Here is a 19,209-nt window from a genome sequence, read left to right as displayed (position 1 = left end):
AATTGATTTATTGTGCATATCAGTATTGTGTGAAGCTAAATCAAAGTGTAGAACATAATAAACAGGTGATGAGTGGAGTCATGGGAGATGGGTTGATCAGAGTAACTGCTACAACATTTGGTCACACAAGTCCTGTGTCCTTGGCCCATGGGAAAATTGAGTTAGGATTCAGAACAGTCCACATGGTGTCCTAGAGGTGCACAAGGGTGACAAATCAGGAGAGATTTACTTCCTGACAGTGGGTTTGTCTTGGCATCAGCTGCTGCCAGATGTCTGGAAGGATGTCCACGTTTGCGGGGGGTTCTTCAGCTACAGAAGGAGAGGTGTCTGAGGCTTGGGGCTTCCCTGGCAGGGCCTCCATTCCACTAGTTGCGCTGATGTAGAGGGGCAGAAGTAACATTGCTAGTGGAAGGGGATTGATGGTGGGTAGCTATATCACGCAGGGTGGTGTTGATGTCTCTCTGCACCCCTGCTAAGGGGGCCATGGTGGCATTGTATGCCTACCACTGCTGCATGGCCTCCTGGTGGTATTCCCTCTGCATCCTTTGATTTTCCCCCAACATGGTTATGATCTGACCCATCCTGTCCTTTGAAGATCGGTATGCTCCCAGGACTTGGGAGATGGTATCCTGGTCAGTGGAGTCCATTGGCTGCCCCATCCTCTGTCCCACAGCATGCCTCTCACACTCCCTGCCCCCAGGTGCATGTGCCCCTGGCACAGTGTGCCCACTCCCAGTGTTATCAGGGTCATCATTGTCTGGGGTGTCAAGGTCAGAGTCAGGACCCTGTACTCTGGGACACACAATAGTTTGAACAGTCCTTGAGACACAGGTTTGGGGGCGCTTGATTGGCTGTGATGTCTGTGCAGCTGGGGGTTGGAGGGATTGATGTGGGCAGGGTGAGATTGGGAATCGTCGACTGACCAGATGTCCCAGATGGGCCGGGTAGGTTGTCACTGTCCAGACATCCAGGTGTGTTGTCCTCACTGGGCCCTTCATCCTGAGGATGGCTGGCAGTGTCTGGTATCCTCTCCATGGTGGCAATGGCAGGCTTTCCTGTGGATGTAGTGAGACACAAAGTACAGTTCAGAAAGTATGTTGGTTACCCTCTTTGTGTCATACAGGCAATGGCTTAGCATGATTCCCAGAAATTACAATGACACTTGTTGCATAGCATATATTGGTGGTTCCTAGGAGTCTGTGACAGGCATGCCATACTCTATGTTGTGTGCTGTCATCAATGTTTGGTACATATGGCACTGCAGATGGGTTTTTGTAACTGTGTGAGATTTGACACAACAAATAGTCTCTGGTGCCTAGTGTGCAGTCAGGCTTGGTAGTAGTGGCACATAATGGTTGAACATTGCCCCATGATGTTCCATAGGGAACAGAGTATGGGGTTATGCAAGGCTCATATTCCTGTCTCTGGATCTTGTTTGTGTGCATGGAGTCTAGCATCTTACTTTCCAACCCATGGTCAGTGCATTACAGACTTGGAGACATGGATCAGTGTCCAATTTGAATGGTTATAGGGATGTTGCTGTGTTTTGCCTTACTTGCCATAGTGGCGTGCCATTATATTGCTGTGATTGCCATGTAGTGGTCCTCAGCCGTACATTCTAGATGGTCTAGGTTGTACAATAGTCATGCATGCATGAAATGTGACCTAATGTGCCCATTGCAGGTTTCAGTATTAATGGTTTGGGGCATTGTGGGAGTCGTAGTGATAGAATTAGGCTGTGGTATCCCTCCCCTTGCCAAGGGCTGTGTGGGGTGATGGCATGCAGGAGAGGGGCATTAGGTGATAGGCAGGTAGGTACAGTGGGAAAATCAGTGAATTATGTGGTATTTAGGTGGTGAGGAAGCATGCAGGATAGGACAATTGTGAGGCATTGATTATGTGGATACTTACCAGACTCCAGTCACCCAGGTATTCCAGTCAGGCCCTCAGGAGGCAGTGTCTCTAATACCTTTTCCTCCCAAGATGTGAAGAATTATGGAGGAGGTGGGGGCCCACTGCCAGCCTTGTGAACAGCTATTTGGTGTCTCGATGCCATGGAATGCACCTCCCCCGTAGGTAATTCCACCTCTTCCTGATGTCCTCCATTGTGCGTGGGTGGCTGCCCACAGAGTTGACCTTGTTGACTATTCTTTGCCATAACTCTATTTTCCTGGCTACTGATGTTAGCTGGACCTGTGCTCCAAATGGTTGTGGATCTACCCTGACAATTTCATCCACCATGACATTCAACTCATTATTGGTGAATCTTGGGTGCTTTTGTGGGGACAAGTTTGTGATTGTATTTACAGTGTGGGAGAGTGTAGTGTATGAAGGGATGCAGTTTTGGGTGAATGATTGGGTGTGGGTGGTGCGTTGTGAGGGATGGACGGTTATAGTGTAATTTGTGTGATGGTTATGTGTGTTGTGTTTGTTTATTAGATGTGTGATGCATGTGATGTTTGTGTGCCTTAGTGTAAGGATGCTCTCTCTGTATATGTGCCTACTCTCAGTGTATCTGTATGGTGTTTTAGTTGTAAAGGATTGTGGGTTGTGTGAGGGTGTGTTATATAGTAGTGTGTGTAATTGTATTGGATATGCGGATGTGTGTCAATTGTGTGGTATTTAAACTGTCCAATGTGGTCTTTTGTTCTGTCAGTGGTGGTTTCTGACCACAGCGGCTCGCACCGCCAATATTTTTCCATCATGGAAGTACTGCTGTGCTGATTTGTAGATCATAAACTGGTGGGCACATTTGTGTCAGGCTGGCAGTGCTGGTGGTGGGACCACCTCTTTTCTGCTCGCCAGTTTCCTGGCAGTTTTGGATATTTGGCTGTTTTTTGACGGTCTTCATGGTGTGGGTCGTAATACAGTGGTTGGATGACCGCCAATTTGGCTGTCTTTGGGTGGCGTTCACTGCAGCAGCGTTGTTATGTGCACAGCAGTCCTCTAGGCCATATATATATATATATACATATATATATATATATATACATAGCACAAGAAGTATCCAAGAGCTTCAATGACCAATCCTCATTGACAGCCATATATATATATATATATATGGCCTAGAGGACTGCTGTGCACATAACAACGCTAATATATATTGTGAAATTGCTGCTAATTATGTAAAATCACAAGAAATTACACAAAATTCAGCATAATCCAAATCTTTCATTTAGCATGAAATGTACCATTGTGTAAATTTTGGGAGAGAGAATGCATTTAAATAAATGTAGTGTGAACAACAGCTGCCTGCTTTCTGGTGCTCTCACAAGTTCACAATAATTGTTTTAAGCAAATTGCAACATTCATTGTAAACTTTTACTGTGAATGGAGTATAATTACGCAAAGTGGTGTAATGGCATAATTTGGGGAATTTTGAGTAACAAGCATAACACAAAATTCCTGAAAATACGCCAGCCTAATTTATATTTTACCCATGGCTAATATAAACATAAAATGACAATAATGTCACATAATGGGAATAGATGCCTTGAATCATTGCAACAAAATGAGCCGCCATACAGCACGTTGGCAGGAACAAGATGGAAATGGACTTCAGGATACATTCATGTAAGCACATAATGCTCCACACTGATACACACTGATACATAACAGACTCTTGTTGTCTGCCCTCCGATACATTCCATCATTGAACAATACATTATTAGTTCACTCCAAAGTTGTTGGCCATTATCCAACATCATTCACTTCTAAACAAAATGATACTTGGCCAAATATAATAGCACCAGACCATTTTGACCATCATCAATTAGAATCACAATGAAAGGAGCCTAGGTTCGCTGCAAGCGTTGTTACCACATTTATGGCCCATCCTAATCAATTTAACATAATATAACATGCTTGTCTCCTAGCATATGTTTCTTTTTTAATATCTGTTGCATCTGTGGATGAAAGACTGTTGGAATTTTGTTGGTATGTTTCTCATCTTTAAATTTCTGATTGTACTAATTGTGGTAATACAAAGTTTAAGTTTTCCATAACTTCATTAGATTGTTAAAACACTGATTAAGTAATAGCTTTTGTTGTGTAAGGAATTAGCTGAAAACTGCATGCTAGGCTTTAGAGTTAAAGTAAAATGTAATTTCATGCATAAAGCATAAAACATCATTGAGTGATGTTTATAATTTGAGGCACCTTTTTTCTTTTCTTATAGTAAAACAAGGAAAGTTTGAAGGCATCATGGGTAAGCATGTTTCTCTACTATTATGATATTGCAGATGTAGGATTTTGTGTCAGGCATTTGCCACTGCACATTGTAAAGATAGAATTTTGTATTGAATTTACATAATACATATCATTTGCTCACAATAGAAATCAAGTTATTCTAAAGAGACACATAAACTATATTATTGAGGGATGCAATTAAAAATTATTAGTTATAATACAGTTCATGATTTTGATAAATTACAAAGCAGTAGAGGGGAGATAAAGAATTGCCCTGGGTGTTTAGTGTGCCAGTTATGGATTATGCTCCTAACCATAACTTGAGAATTTCAATGTTTTGTGTTTTTAATTCATAACCAAAACTGTATATTAACTGTATTTTTTTTAGGTAAATACATTGAGGTGTTGTAAGCTATGCCAACAATAACTTCAATATTGCCTTTGTTTGTTCAAATAGTTTTGGGGTCTTATGAGCACAAGAAGTATCCAAGAGCTTCAATTACCAATCCTCATTGACAGCCATCACAGCTCTTAACTGTTAGACCTGATAGCCTTACGGTGGTCACCGCTAACTTTTTGCCTGCCTCCCTCTACTTTTTGGACACTGTTTTTGCTGGTGTTAGGACTCTGCACACTTTACCACTGCTAACCAGTGCGAAAGTGCATATGCTCTCTCCTTAAAACATGTTGACATTGGTTTATACCCAATTGGCTTAATTAATCTACTTGTAAGACCCCAGTAAAGTGCACTACATGTGCCCAGGGCCTGTAGATGAAATGCTACTAGTGAGTCTGAATCACTGATTGTGCCACCCACATAAGTAGCCTTTTAACCACGCCTCAGGCCTGCCATTGGAATCGACGCAAAGCCAAGCTGGAATAACGCAGCCCGACTTCCTGAGAGGAATCGACGCAGCACCTGCCGTGTGGCAGAAGTTTCTGCGCATCGCCCACTGGATCAGCCTGCTCCTCTCATAAGCCAGCATTGGGAATTCCCTTCTAGATACTTTTAAGTGGTAATTTCAAATCTTAAAGCACTGGTGTTGTCATGTTTGGTATGTATGGAATAGTAGCTAGAAATCACGTGTATTGGTGCAGTTGGATTTAACATTAATATTTCAGAAATGCTACTTTTAGAAAGTAGGCATTTCTATGCTCTGACTGCTCTCTCTCTGCCTTACAGCCTGTCTCCTATATATGTCTGGTCTGTGCTGGGTGACAGTTCCCCCTGTGCAGTCCATCCAGACAGCAATAAACACAGGACCCTCAGCTGCATCTGCATTCATCTGCATACTGATGGGTCTTCTTGGGCAGGAATGGTGGAGGGGCTCTTACTTACATATCAAAGAGTAGTGGCCTGACCCTATGCAAGGAACTTATAACCCCTCCCAACAAATCTCCTGGCAGACAGAACTGGGCTGAAAGGGGAACCGGTGCACTTCAAACCCACTCTTTGAAGTCTCCCCCACTTCAAAGGCACATTTAGGTATAAGTACTGGGTCTCGGACCCTCCTAAAATCAAACATTTCTGGAACTACAACTGGACTCTGTCGAAGGGACTGTGGTAGTGCTCAAAGGACTCAACTGAGCTGCTTTTCTGGATGGATTGCTTTTCTGCTTGTTGCCCTGCTGCCTGCTGCTCCATGACGTTGCGGAAAGGACTCTGCCTTCGACAACAAGTGTTCTCCAAGGGCTTCTTAGCTTACCTCCTATTCCCAAGTCTCAGGGACATTAAAGACTTGAATCATCTGCACTTGGACTCTACAAGCTGTAAGTCTGCCCAGCCTTGGAAGTTGGCCTACAGTGCTCTATCTCCTGCAGTGTTCATTGGAACTGCCATGAAACAACGTGAAGCCTCACAAAGTCTCTCTGCACAGCTGCTAGCCTCACCGGACTCAACGCTGAGCGGCGCAAAGCCCCACAAAGTCTTGCGCACAACTGGTGGCCTGTCGGAACTGACGCACAGTGGTGCCAGGCGCTTCAAAGCCTAGCCGCCAAGCCCCACTAAGGCTCACCACACAGCTTCTCAGAATCAAGACTGAATGACACGAAGCCTCACAAAGCAACGCCACGCAGTCCACATACCAGAATTTAAAGTACTGTGTTGTATAAAATCATACTCTATTTCCCTAACCTGGTGCGGAGTCTTTTTGTCATGTTTACACTGTGTTACTATAGAAGGTATTGCACAAATACTTCATACATTGCCTTCTAAGTTAAGCCTGACTGTTCTGTGCCAAGCTACCAGAAGGAGAGCACAGGATAATTTAGATTGTGTTTTGACTTACCCTGACTAGGATTGTGGTCCCTACTTGGACAGGGTGCATACCTCTGCCAACTAGAGACCCAATTTCTAACAGTTACTATATTATACCTCAGAGGGGTACAAACCTCTAAAAGGTTCCTCAACTTCAAAGTGGGCACCCCATATACATTTTGGACACTTCAACCCAACTGTTCAGTACTCTTCTGGACCTGTGGACTCTGCCAAAAAGAAGGAATAATGTACTGCTAAAAAAGGGCGCCACTCGGGTGGACTGCTGCCCCACTGTGCTGACCTGCTTTCCTACAGCCATCCTGCATGGGTAAAAAAGAACTCTATGTGCATCTCCTATCACAGGACCCCAGAGTGACTCCAAGAGATAGTTGGTGGGCCTCCTGATCAGATGCCTCAGGGACAGAACAGGCTTCCAACAACCTGCAACCCAGCAGCTCGATTCTGCTATCTGAGTACTGGCTTCCCAAATGGTGACAACCAGTCTTGTATTATTGGAAGTTTGGCCTGAAGGTGCTTTGTCAGCACATCTGCTGATTCAGCAGAACGGACGCATCTCCTCCTTTGGTGGCACACCTCCCGCAGAACTGACTCATCACCTCTGCTGCTCAGCACATTGTCCTCAAAGCTCATGGATCACATCTGCTTCATGGACTTATCCGACAAAGGACTTTGCATCACCTTTGTAGCCCACCACAACTGCCACAGCCCAATGCATCTCCATGCAAGGTATTATAAATGTTCCTTAACTCCGATGATGTTCTTTAAGAAATAATTTATTGGCAAGATGAATTAACAACAGCCTCCAGCCACAACCGGTAGCGAGCATTTCTCCTCACAGCTGTCAACTGTCACAGGAACAGTTATAGAATGCTGGTAGGAACCAACTGGGAAGAAAAGGGGAAAATGGGGAGGAATGGAATGTTACACTTGGATCCCTATGGGCAGGTGGGTACACAATGAAAGTAAGGGGAAAATAGAGAATGTACATTTTATACAAAACATTACTTATGATAAATTACAACACAAGGATATTGCATTTTCCAATGCAGCCAACAGAACTGCTGCTGCATGACGCATCCCCACGCAAGGTCATTGCATTGCACTTTGCAGATCCCAATAACTTGTGACTTTGTCCTGGTCCAGAGCGATTAATTAACTACAGTTTGGGCTTTGTCCATTTTGGCACATTTTTACTTAAATCTTTAAAATTGCATATACCCTGGTCTACAGAATTGATTTTTCTTGCTTTGGTCTTGATTTATTTATTACAACTTATTTTATTCTTCTAAATTGGTGTGGGATTTTTCTTGTGTTTTTACTTGATTACTGTTTAACCCCTTCGCTGCCAGGCCTTTTCCCCCTCCTGTGCCAGGCCTTTTTTTGCCTATTTGGGGCAGTTCGCGCTTAGGCCCTCATAACTTTTTGTCCACATAATCTAACCAAGCCAAATTTGCGTCCTTTTTTTCCAACATCCTAGGGATTCTAGAGGTACCCAGACTTTGTGGGTTCCCTTGAAGGAGGCCAAGAAATTGGCCAAAATACAGTGAAAACTTCGTTTTTTTCAAAAAAATTGGAAAAAGTGGCTGCAGAAAAAGGCTTGTGGTTTTTCCCCTGAAAATGGCATCAACAAAGGGTTTGCGGTGCTAAACTCAGCAGCTTCCCAGCTTTCAGGAACAGGCAGACTTGAATCAGAAAACCCAATTTTTCAACACAATTTTGGCATTTTACTGGGACATACCCCATTTTTACAGTTTTTTGTGCTTTCAGCCTCCTTCCAGTCAGTGACAGAAATGGGCATGAAACCAATGCTGGATCCCAGAAACCTAAACATTTCTGAAAAGTAGACAAAATTCTGAATTCAGCAAGGGGTCATTTGTGTAGATCCTACAAGGGTTTCCTACAGAAAATAACAACTGAAAAAGAAAAATATTGAAATTGAGGTGAGAAAAACATAAATGTTTCTCTACGTTTTACTCTGTAACTTTTCCCTACAATGTCAGATTATCGAAAGCAATATACCGTTACGTCTGCTGGACTCCTCTGGTTGCGGGGATATATAGGGCTTGTAGGTTCATCAAGAAACCAAGGAACCCAGAGCCAATAAATGAGCTGCACCCTGACGTGCGTTTTCATTCTATACCGGGTATAAAGCAATTCATTTGCTGAAATATAAAGAGTAAAAAATTGCTATCAAGAAAACCTTTGTATTTCCAAAAAGGGCACAAGATAAGGTGTTGAGGAGCAGTGGTTATTTGCACATATCTGAATTCCGGGGTGACCAAACTAGCATGTGAATTACAGGGCATTTCTCAAATAGATGTCTTTTTTACACACTCTCCTATATTTGGAAGGAAAATATGTAGAGAAAGACAAGGGGCAATAACACTTGTTTTGCTAATCTATGTTCCCCCAAGACTCCCGATAAAAAAGATACCTCACTTGTGTGGGTAGGCCTAGCGCCCGCGACAGGAAACGCCCCAAAGCGCAACGTGGACACATCCACATTTTTGGAAGAAAACAGAGGTGTTTTTTGCGAAGTGCCTACCTGTAGATTTTGGCCTCTAGCTCAGCCGGCACCTATGGAAACCTACCAAACCTGTGCATTTCTGAAAACTAGAGACCTAGGGGAATCCAAGGAGGGGTGACTTGCGGGGCTCGGACCAGGTTCTGTTACCCAGAATCCTTTGCAAACCTCAAAATTTGGCTAAAAAAACACATGTTCCTCACATTTCTGTGGCAGAAAGTTCTGGAATCTGAGAGGAGCTACAAATTTCCTTCCACCCAGCGTTCCCCCAAGTCTCCCGATAAAAATGATACCTCACTTGCGTGGGTAGGCCTAGCGCCGGCGACAGGAAACACCCCAAAGCGCAACGTGGACACATCCTAAATTTTGGAAAAAAACAGAGGTTTTTTTTGCGAAGTGACTACCTGTAAATTTTGGCCTCTAGCTCAGCCGGCACCTAGGGAAACCTACCAAACCTGTGCATTTCTGAAAACTAGAGACCTAGGGGAATCCAAGGAGGGGTGACTTGCGGGGCTCGGACCAGGTTCTGTTACCCAGAATCCTTTGCAAACCTCAAAATTTGGCTAAAAAAACACATGTCCCTCACATTTTTGTGGCAGAAAGTTCTGGAATCTGAGAGGAGCTACAAATTTCCTTCCACCCAGCGTTCCCCCAAGTCTCCCGATAAAAATGATACCTCACTTGCGTGGGTAGGCCTAGCGCCGGCGACAGGAAACACCCCAAAGCGCAACGTGGACACATCCTAAATTTTGGAAAAAAACAGAGGTGTTTTTTGCGAAGTGCCTACCTGTAGATTTTGGCCTCTAGCTCAGCCGGCACCTAGGGAAACCTACCAAACCTGTGCATTTCTGAAAACTAGAGACCTAGGGGAATCCAAGGAAGGGTGACTTGCGGGGCTCGGACCAGGTTCTGTTACCCAGAATCCTTTGCAAACCTCAAAATTTGGCTAAAAAAACACATGTCCCTCACATTTTTGTGGCAGAAAGTTCTGGAATCTGAGAGGAGCTACAAATTTCCTTCCACCCAGCGTTCCCCCAAGTCTCCCGATAAAAATGATACCTCACTTGCGTGGGTAGGCCTAGCGCCGGCGACAGGAAACACCCCAAAGCGCAACGTGGACACATCGTAAATTTTGGAAAAAAACAGAGGTGTTTTTTGCGAAGTGCCTACCTGTAGATTTTGGCCTCTAGCTCAGACGGCACCTAGGGAAACCTACCAAACCTGTGCATTTCTGAAAACTAGAGACCTAGGGGAATCCAAGGAGGGGTGACTTGCGGGGCTCGGACCAGGTTCTGTTACCCAGAATCCTTTGCAAACCTCAAAATTTGGCTAAAAAAACACATGTTCCTCACATTTCTGTGGCAGAAAGTTCTGGAATCTGAGAGGAGCTACAAATTTCCTTCCACCCAGCGTTCCCCCAAGTCTCCCGATAAAAATGATACCTCACTTGCGTGGGTAGGCCTAGCGCCGGCGACAGGAAACACCCCAAAGCGCAACGTGGACACATCCTAAATTTTGGAAAAAAACAGAGGTTTTTTTTGCGAAGTGACTACCTGTAAATTTTGGCCTCTAGCTCAGCCGGCACCTAGGGAAACCTACCAAACCTGTGCATTTCTGAAAACTAGAGACCTAGGGGAATCCAAGGAGGGGTGACTTGCGGGGCTCGGACCAGGTTCTGTTACCCAGAATCCTTTGCAAACCTCAAAATTTGGCTAAAAAAACACATGTCCCTCACATTTTTGTGGCAGAAAGTTCTGGAATCTGAGAGGAGCTACAAATTTCCTTCCACCCAGCGTTCCCCCAAGTCTCCCGATAAAAATGATACCTCACTTGCGTGGGTAGGCCTAGCGCCGGCGACAGGAAACACCCCAAAGCGCAACGTGGACACATCCTAAATTTTGGAAAAAAACAGAGGTGTTTTTTGCGAAGTGCCTACCTGTAGATTTTGGCCTCTAGCTCAGCCGGCACCTAGGGAAACCTACCAAACCTGTGCATTTCTGAAAACTAGAGACCTAGGGGAATCCAAGGAAGGGTGACTTGCGGGGCTCGGACCAGGTTCTGTTACCCAGAATCCTTTGCAAACCTCAAAATTTGGCTAAAAAAACACATGTCCCTCACATTTTTGTGGCAGAAAGTTCTGGAATCTGAGAGGAGCTACAAATTTCCTTCCACCCAGCGTTCCCCCAAGTCTCCCGATAAAAATGATACCTCACTTGCGTGGGTAGGCCTAGCGCCGGCGACAGGAAACACCCCAAAGCGCAACGTGGACACATCGTAAATTTTGGAAAAAAACAGAGGTGTTTTTTGCGAAGTGCCTACCTGTAGATTTTGGCCTCTAGCTCAGACGGCACCTAGGGAAACCTACCAAACCTGTGCATTTCTGAAAACTAGAGACCTAGGGGAATCCAAGGAGGGGTGACTTACGGGGCTCGGACCAGGTTCTGTTACCCAGAATCCTTTGCAAACCTCAAAATTTGGCTAAAAAAACACATGTCCCTCACATTTCTGTGGCAGAAAGTTCTGGAATCTGAGAGGAGCTACAAATTTCCTTCCACCGAGCGTTCCCCCAAGTCTCCCGATAAAAATGATACCTCACTTGCGTGGGTAGGCCTAGCGCCGGCGACAGGAAACACCCCAAAGCGCAACGTGGACACATCCTAAATTTTGGAAAAAAACAGAGGTGTTTTTTGCGAAGTGACTACCTGTAGATTTTGGCCTCTAGCTCAGCCGGCACCTAGGGAAACCTACCAAACCTGTGCATTTCTGAAAACTAGAGACCTAGGGGAAACCAAGGAGGGGTGACTTGCGGGGCTCGGACCAGGTTCTGTTACCCAGAATCCTTTGCAAACCTCAAAATTTGGCTACAAAAACACATGTCCCTCACATTTTTGTGGCAGAAAGTTCTGGAATCTGAGAGGAGCTACAAATTTCCTTCCACCCAGCGTTCCCTCAAGTCTCCCGATAAAAATGATACCTCACTTGCGTGGGTAGGCCTAGCGCCGGCGACAGGAAACACCCCAAAGCGCAACGTGGACACATCCTAAATTTTGGAAAAAAACAGAGGTGTTTTTTGCGAAGTGCCTACCTGTAGATTTTGGCCTCTAGCTCAGCCGGCACCTAGGGAAACCTACCAAACCTGTGCATTTCTGAAAACAAGAGACCTAGGGGAATCCAAGGAGGGGTGACTTGCGGGGCTCGGACCAGGTTCTGTTACCCAGAATCCTTTGCAAACCTCAAAATTTGGCTAAAAAAACACATGTCCCTCACATTTCTGTGGCAGAAAGTTCTGGAATCTGAGAGGAACTACAAATTTCCTTCCACCCAGCGTTCCTCCAAGTCTCCCGAAAAAAATGATACCTCACTTGCATGGGTAGGCCTAGCGCCGGCGACAGGAAACACCCCAAAGCGCAACGTGGACACATCCTAAATTTTGGAAAAAAACAGAGGTTTTTTTTGCGAAGTGACTACCTGTAAATTTTGGCCTCTAGCTCAGCCGGCACCTAGGGAAACCTACCAAACCTGTGCATTTCTGAAAACTAGAGACCTAGGGGAATCCAAGGAGGGGTGACTTGCGGGGCTCGGACCAGGTTCTGTTACCCAGAATCCTTTGCAAACCTCAAAATTTGGCTAAAAAAACACATGTCCCTCACATTTTTGTGGCAGAAAGTTCTGGAATCTGAGAGGAGCTACAAATTTCCTTCCACCCAGCGTTCCCCCAAGTCTCCCGATAAAAATGATACCTCACTTGCGTGGGTAGGCCTAGCGCCGGCGACAGGAAACACCCCAAAGCGCAACGTGGACACATCCTAAATTTTTGAAAAAAACAGAGGTGTTTTTTGCGAAGTGCCTACCTGTAGATTTTGGCCTCTAGCTCAGCCGGCACCTAGGGAAACCTACCAAACCTGTGCATTTCTGAAAACTAGAGACCTAGGGGAATCCAAGGAAGGGTGACTTGCGGGGCTCGGACCAGGTTCTGTTACCCAGAATCCTTTGCAAACCTCAAAATTTGGCTAAAAAAACACATGTCCCTCACATTTTTGTGGCAGAAAGTTCTGGAATCTGAGAGGAGCTATAAATTTCCTTCCACCCAGCGTTCCCCCAAGTCTCCCGATAAAAATGATACCTCACTTGCGTGGGTAGGCCTAGCGCCGGCGACAGGAAACACCCCAAAGCGCAACGTGGACACATCGTAAATTTTGGAAAAAAACAGAGGTGTTTTTTGCGAAGTGCCTACCTGTAGATTTTGGCCTCTAGCTCAGCCGGCACCTAGGGAAACCTACCAAACCTGTGCATTTCTGAAAACTAGAGACCTAGGGAAATCCAAGGAGCGGTGACTTGCGGGGCTCGGACCAGGTTCTGTTACCCAGAATCCTTTGCAAACCTCAAAATTTGGCTAAAAAAACACATGTCCCTCACATTTCTGTGGCAGAAAGTTCTGGAATCTGAGAGGAGCTACAAATTTCCTTCCACCCAGCGTTCCCCCAAGTCTCCCGATAAAAATGATACCTCACTTGCGTGGGTAGGCCTAGCGCCGGCGACAGGAAACACCCCAAAGCGCAACGTGGACACATCCTAAATTTTGGAAAAAAACAGAGGTGTTTTTTGCGAAGTGCCTACCTGTAGATTTTGGCCTCTAGCTCAGCCGGCACCTAGGGAAACCTACCAAACCTGTGCATTTCTGAAAACTAGAGACCTAGGGGAATCCAAGGAGGGGTGACTTACGGGGCTCGGACCAGGTTCTGTTACCCAGAATCCTTTGCAAACCTCAAAATTTGGCTAAAAAAACACATGTCCCTCACATTTCTGTGGCAGAAAGTTCTGGAATCTGAGAGGAGCTACAAATTTCCTTCCACCGAGCGTTCCCCCAAGTCTCCCGATAAAAATGATACCTCACTTGCGTGGGTAGGCCTAGCGCCGGCGACAGGAAACACCCCAAAGCGCAACGTGGACACATCCTAAATTTTGGAAAAAAACAGAGGTGTTTTTTGCGAAGTGACTACCTGTAGATTTTGGCCTCTAGCTCAGCCGGCACCTAGGGAAACCTACCAAACCTGTGCATTTCTGAAAACTAGAGACCTAGGGGAAACCAAGGAGGGGTGACTTGCGGGGCTCGGACCAGGTTCTGTTACCCAGAATCCTTTGCAAACCTCAAAATTTGGCAAAAAAAACACATGCTCCTCTCATTTTTGTGGCAGAAAGTTCTGGAATCTGAGAGGAGCTACAAATTTCCTTCCACCCAGCATTCCCCCAAGTCTCCCGATAAAAATGATACCTCACTTGCGTGGGTAGGCCTAGCGCCGGCGACAGGAAACACCCCAAAGCGCAACGTGGACACATCCTAAATTTTGGAAAAAAACAGAGGTGTTTTTTGCGAAGTGCCTACCTGTAGATTTTGGCCTCTAGCTCAGCCGGCACCTAGGGAAACCTACCAAACCTGTGCATTTCTGAAAACTAGAGACCTAGGGGAATCCAAGGAGGGGTGACTTGCGGGGCTCGGACCAGGTTCTGTTACCCAGAATCCTTTGCAAACCTCAAAATTTGGCTACAAAAACACATGTCCCTCACATTTTTGTGGCAGAAAGTTCTGGAATCTGAGAGGAGCTACAAATTTCCTTCCACCCAGCGTTCCCTCAAGTCTCCCGATAAAAATGATACCTCACTTGCGTGGGTAGGCCTAGCGCCGGCGACAGGAAACACCCCAAAGCGCAACGTGGACACATCCTAAATTTTGGAAAAAAACAGAGGTGTTTTTTGCGAAGTGCCTACCTGTAGATTTTGGCCTCTAGCTCAGCCGGCACCTAGGGAAACCTACCAAACCTGTGCATTTCTGAAAACAAGAGACCTAGGGGAATCCAAGGAGGGGTGACTTGCGGGGCTCGGACCAGGTTCTGTTACCCAGAATCCTTTGCAAACCTCAAAATTTGGCTAAAAAAACACATGTCCCTCACATTTCTGTGGCAGAAAGTTCTGGAATCTGAGAGGAACTACAAATTTCCTTCCACCCAGCGTTCCCCCAAGTCTCCCGAAAAAAATGATACCTCACTTGCATGGGTAGGCCTAGCGCCGGCGACAGGAAACACCCCAAAGCGCAACGTGGACACATCCTAAATTTTGGAAAAAAACAGAGGTGTTTTTTGCGAAGTGCCTACCTGTAGATTTTGGCCTCTAGCTCAGCCGGCACCTAGGGAAACCTACCAAACCTGTGCATTTCTGAAAACTAGAGACCTAGGGGAATCCAAGGAGGGGTGACTTGCGGGGCTCGGACCAGGTTCTGTTACCCAGAATCCTTTGCAAACCTCAAAATTTGGCTAAAAAAACACATGTTCCTCATATTTTTGTGGCAGAAAGTTCTGGAATCTGAGAGGAGCTACAAATTTCCTTCCACCCAGCGTTCCCCCAAGTCTCCCGATAAAAATGATACCTCACTTGTGTGGGTAGGCCTAGCGCCCGCGACAGGAAACGCCCCATTAGCGCAACGTGGACACATCACAGAAAATAGACCTGTTTTTAGCAAAGTGCCTACCTGTAGATTTTGGCCTCTAGCTCAGCCGCCACCTAGGGAAACCTACCAAACCTGTGCATTTCTGAAAACTAGAGACCTGGGGGAATCCAAGATGGGTGACTTGTGTGGCTGGGACCAGGTTCTGTTACCCAGAATCCTTTGCAAACCTCAAAATTTGGCTAAAAAAACACATGTTCCTCACATTTCTGTGGCAGAAAGTTCTGGAATCTGAGAGGAGCCACAAATTTCCTTCCACCCAGCGTTCCCCCACGTCTCCCGATAAAAATGATACCTCACTTGTGTGGGTAGGCCTAGCGCTCGCGACAGGAAATGGCTGAAAACACAACGTGGACACATCACATTTTTTCATAGAAAACAGTGCCTACGTGTGGATTTTGGCCTCTAGCTCAGCCGGCACCTGGGGAAACCTAGCAAACCAGCGCATTTTTGAAAACTAGAGACCTAGGGGAATCCAAGATGGGGTGATTTGCGGGGCTCTGACCAGGTTCTGTTACCCAGAATCCTTTGCAAAAATCAAAATCTGGCTAAAAAACACTTTTTCCTCTCATTTCGGTGACAGAAAGTTCTGGAATCTGAGAGGAGCCACAAATTTCCTTCCACCCAGCGTTCCCCTAAGTCTCTCCATAAAAATGGTACCTCACTTGTGTGGGTAGGCCTAGCGCCCACAAAAGGAAATGGCCCAAAACACAACGTGGACACAACATATTTTTTCACAGAAAACAGAGGTGTTTTTTGCAAAGTGCCTACCTGTGGATTTTGGCCTCTAGCTCAGCCGGCCCCGGGGGGGGGAAAATGCCCTAAAATAAATTTGACCCCCCACCCCCCAAACCCACCCTGCCCAGGTGCGACCCTTGCCTACGGGGTCGCTACCCCTGCGTGACATTGGCACCAAAAAACAAATTCCCGGTGCCTAGTGGTTTCTGCCCCCTTGGGGCAGATTGACCTAAAATCGACCAATCTGCCCCCAAAGGGGGCAGAAATGCTCTAAATACAGTTTGCCCCCCAGGGAAGCGACCCTTGCCTGATGGGTCGCTCCCCATCTCTAAAAAAAAACCAAACAAAAAAAAAAAAAACACAAAAAAATAATTTGCCCTGGCAACAAGAGGTTTCTGCCCCCCTGGGGGCAGATCGGCCTAATAATAGGCCGATCTGCCCCCAGGGGGGGCAGAAATGGCCTAATATAAATTTGCCCCCCGAACATCCACCCCCCGCCCCCGGAGCGACCCTTGCCTATGGGGTCGCTCCCCCTGCGTGACATTGGCGCCAAAAAACAAATCCCCGGTGCCTAGTGGTTTCTGCCCCCTTGGGGCAGATTGACCTAAAATCTACCAATCTGCCCCCAAGGGGGGCAGAAATGGTCTAAACACAATTTGCCCCCCAGGGGAGCGACCCTTGCCTGATGGGTCGCTCCCCATCTCTAAAAAAAACCAACCAAACAAAAAAAAACACAAAAAAAAATGTGCCCTGGCAACAAGAGGTTTCTGCCCCCCCTGGGGGCAGATCGGCCTAATAATAGGCCGATCTGCCCCCAGGGGGGGCAGAAATGGCCTAAAATAAATTTGCCCCCCGAACATCCACCCCCCGCCCCCGGAGCGACCCTTGCCTATGGGGTCGCTCCCCCTGCGTGACATTGGCGCCAAAAAACAAATCCCCGGTGCCTAGTGGTTTCTGCCCCCTTGGGGCAGATTGACCTAAAATCTACCAATCTGCCCCCAAGGGGGGCAGAAATGGTCTAAACACAATTTGCTCCCCAGGGGAGCGAACCTTGCCTGATGGGTCGCTCCCCATCTCTAAAAAAAACCAACCAAACAAAAAAAAAACTCAATTTTTTTTTTTGCCCTGGCAACAAGAGGTTTCTGCCTCCCCTGGGGGCAGAAATGGCCTAAAATAAATTTGCCCACTGAACCCCCACCCCCCCCCCCGGAGCGACCATTGCCTATGGGGTCGCTCCCCCTGCGTGACATTGGCGCCAAAAAACAAATCCCCGGTGCCTAGTGGTTTCTGCCCCCTTGGGGCAGATTGACCTAAAATCTACCAATCTGTCCCCAAGGGGGGCAGAAATGGGCTAAACACAGTTTGCCCCCCAGGGGAGCGACCCTTGTCTGATGGGTCGCTCCCCATCTCTAAAAAAACAAAAAAAAAAAAAAAAAAAATTGCCCTGGCGCCTACAGGTTTCTGCCCCCTCTGGGGGTAGATCGGCCTAATACCAATAGGCCGATCTGCCCCCAGGGGGGGCAGAAATGGCCTAAAATAAATTTGCCCCCGAACACCCACCCCCCCCACCCCCCGGAGCGACCCTTGCCTACGGGGTCGCTCCCCCTGCGTGACATTGGCGCCAAAAAACAAATCCCCGGTGCCTACTGGTTTCTGCACCCTTGGGGCAGATTGACCTAAAATCGACCAATCTGCCCCCAAGGGGGGCAGAAATGGTCTAAATACAATTTGCCCCCCAGGGGAGCGACCCTTGCCTGATGGGTCACTCCCCATCTCTAAAAAAAAAAAAAAAACAATAAAAAAAAACACAAAAAAAAAATTTGCCCTGGCGCCTAGAGGTTTCTGCCCCCCCTGGGGGTAGATCGGCCTAATACCAATAGGCCGATCTGCCCCCAGGGGGGGCAGAGATGGCCTAAAATAATTTTGCCCCCCCCCACCCCAACCCCCCCGGGGAGCGACCCTTGACTACAAGGTCGCTCTCCTTGTGTGACGGCGCAAAAAAAAGATCCCTGGTGCCTAGTGGTTTTTGACCTAAAATCGGCCGATCTGCCCCCAAAGCAGGCAGAAATGGCCTAAATACATTTTGCCCCTCCAGGGGAGCGACCCTTGTCCAAGGGGGTCGCTCCCCATCTGTAAAACAGAAAAACAAAAAAATCCCTGGTTCCTAGTGGTTTCTGCCCCCCTTGGGGGCAGATCAGCTGAATCAAAATAGGCTGATCTACCCCCCCAGGGGGGCTGAAATGGCCTAAAATAATCCCCCCCCCCCCAGGGAGCGACCCTTGCCTAAGGGGTCGCTCCCCTTGCGTGAAATTCAAGCAAAAAAAAAACTCCCTGGTGTCTAATGGTTTCTGCCCCCCTTGGGGGCAGATTGGCCTCATCAAAATAGGCCAATCTGCCCCCAAGGGGGGCAGAAATGGCCTAAATATAATTTGCCCCCTAGGGGAGCGACCCTTGCCTAAGGGGTCGCTCCCCACCTAAAAAAAAAAGAAAACATAACAAAAAGAAAAAAAAAAAAAAAGATCCCTGGTGCCTAGAGGTTTCTGCCCCACTGGGGGCAGATCGGCCTAATAATAGGCCGATCTGTCCCCAGGGGGGGCAGAAAAGGCCTTCCCAAAAAAATGCACCCCCTGGGAGCGACCCTTGCCAAAGGGGTCGCTTCGTTGCGTGACATTCGCGCGCAAAAACAAACTCCCTGGTGTCTAATGGTTTCTGCCCCCCTTGGGGGCAGATTGGCCTCATCAAAATAGGCCAATCTGCCCCCAAGGGGGGCAGAAATGGCCTAAATATATATTGCCACATAGGGGAGCGACCCTTGCCTAAGGGATCGCTCCCCACCTAAAAAAAAAGAAATCATCACAAAAAAAAAAAAAAAAGGTCCCTGGTGCCTAGAGGTTTCTGCCCCCCCTGGGGGCAGATCGGCCTAATAATAGGCCAATCTGCCCCCAGGGTGGGCAGAAAAGGCCTTCCTAAAAAAATGCCCCC

General features: G+C 46.9%; 1 protein-coding gene across 1 annotated transcript in view; it reads left to right on the top strand.

Moving 5' to 3' along the window:
- The window catches only part of LOC138283197 (protein unc-13 homolog B-like), a 215,273-nt gene that overhangs the window by 115,489 nt on the left and 80,575 nt on the right, over positions 1–19,209 (top strand). The window contains exon 2 of the mRNA XM_069221253.1: positions 4,178–4,207. Within this exon, the coding sequence (XP_069077354.1) occupies positions 4,178–4,207 (30 nt within the window). The remainder of the gene's footprint in view (positions 1–4,177; positions 4,208–19,209) is intronic.

Source organism: Pleurodeles waltl, chromosome 3_1, assembly GCF_031143425.1.
Source record: "Pleurodeles waltl isolate 20211129_DDA chromosome 3_1, aPleWal1.hap1.20221129, whole genome shotgun sequence".
NCBI lineage: Eukaryota > Metazoa > Chordata > Amphibia > Caudata > Salamandridae > Pleurodeles > Pleurodeles waltl.
The sequence above is the reverse complement of the archived record's forward strand: the minus strand, read 5'-3'. Positions and strand labels throughout refer to the sequence as shown.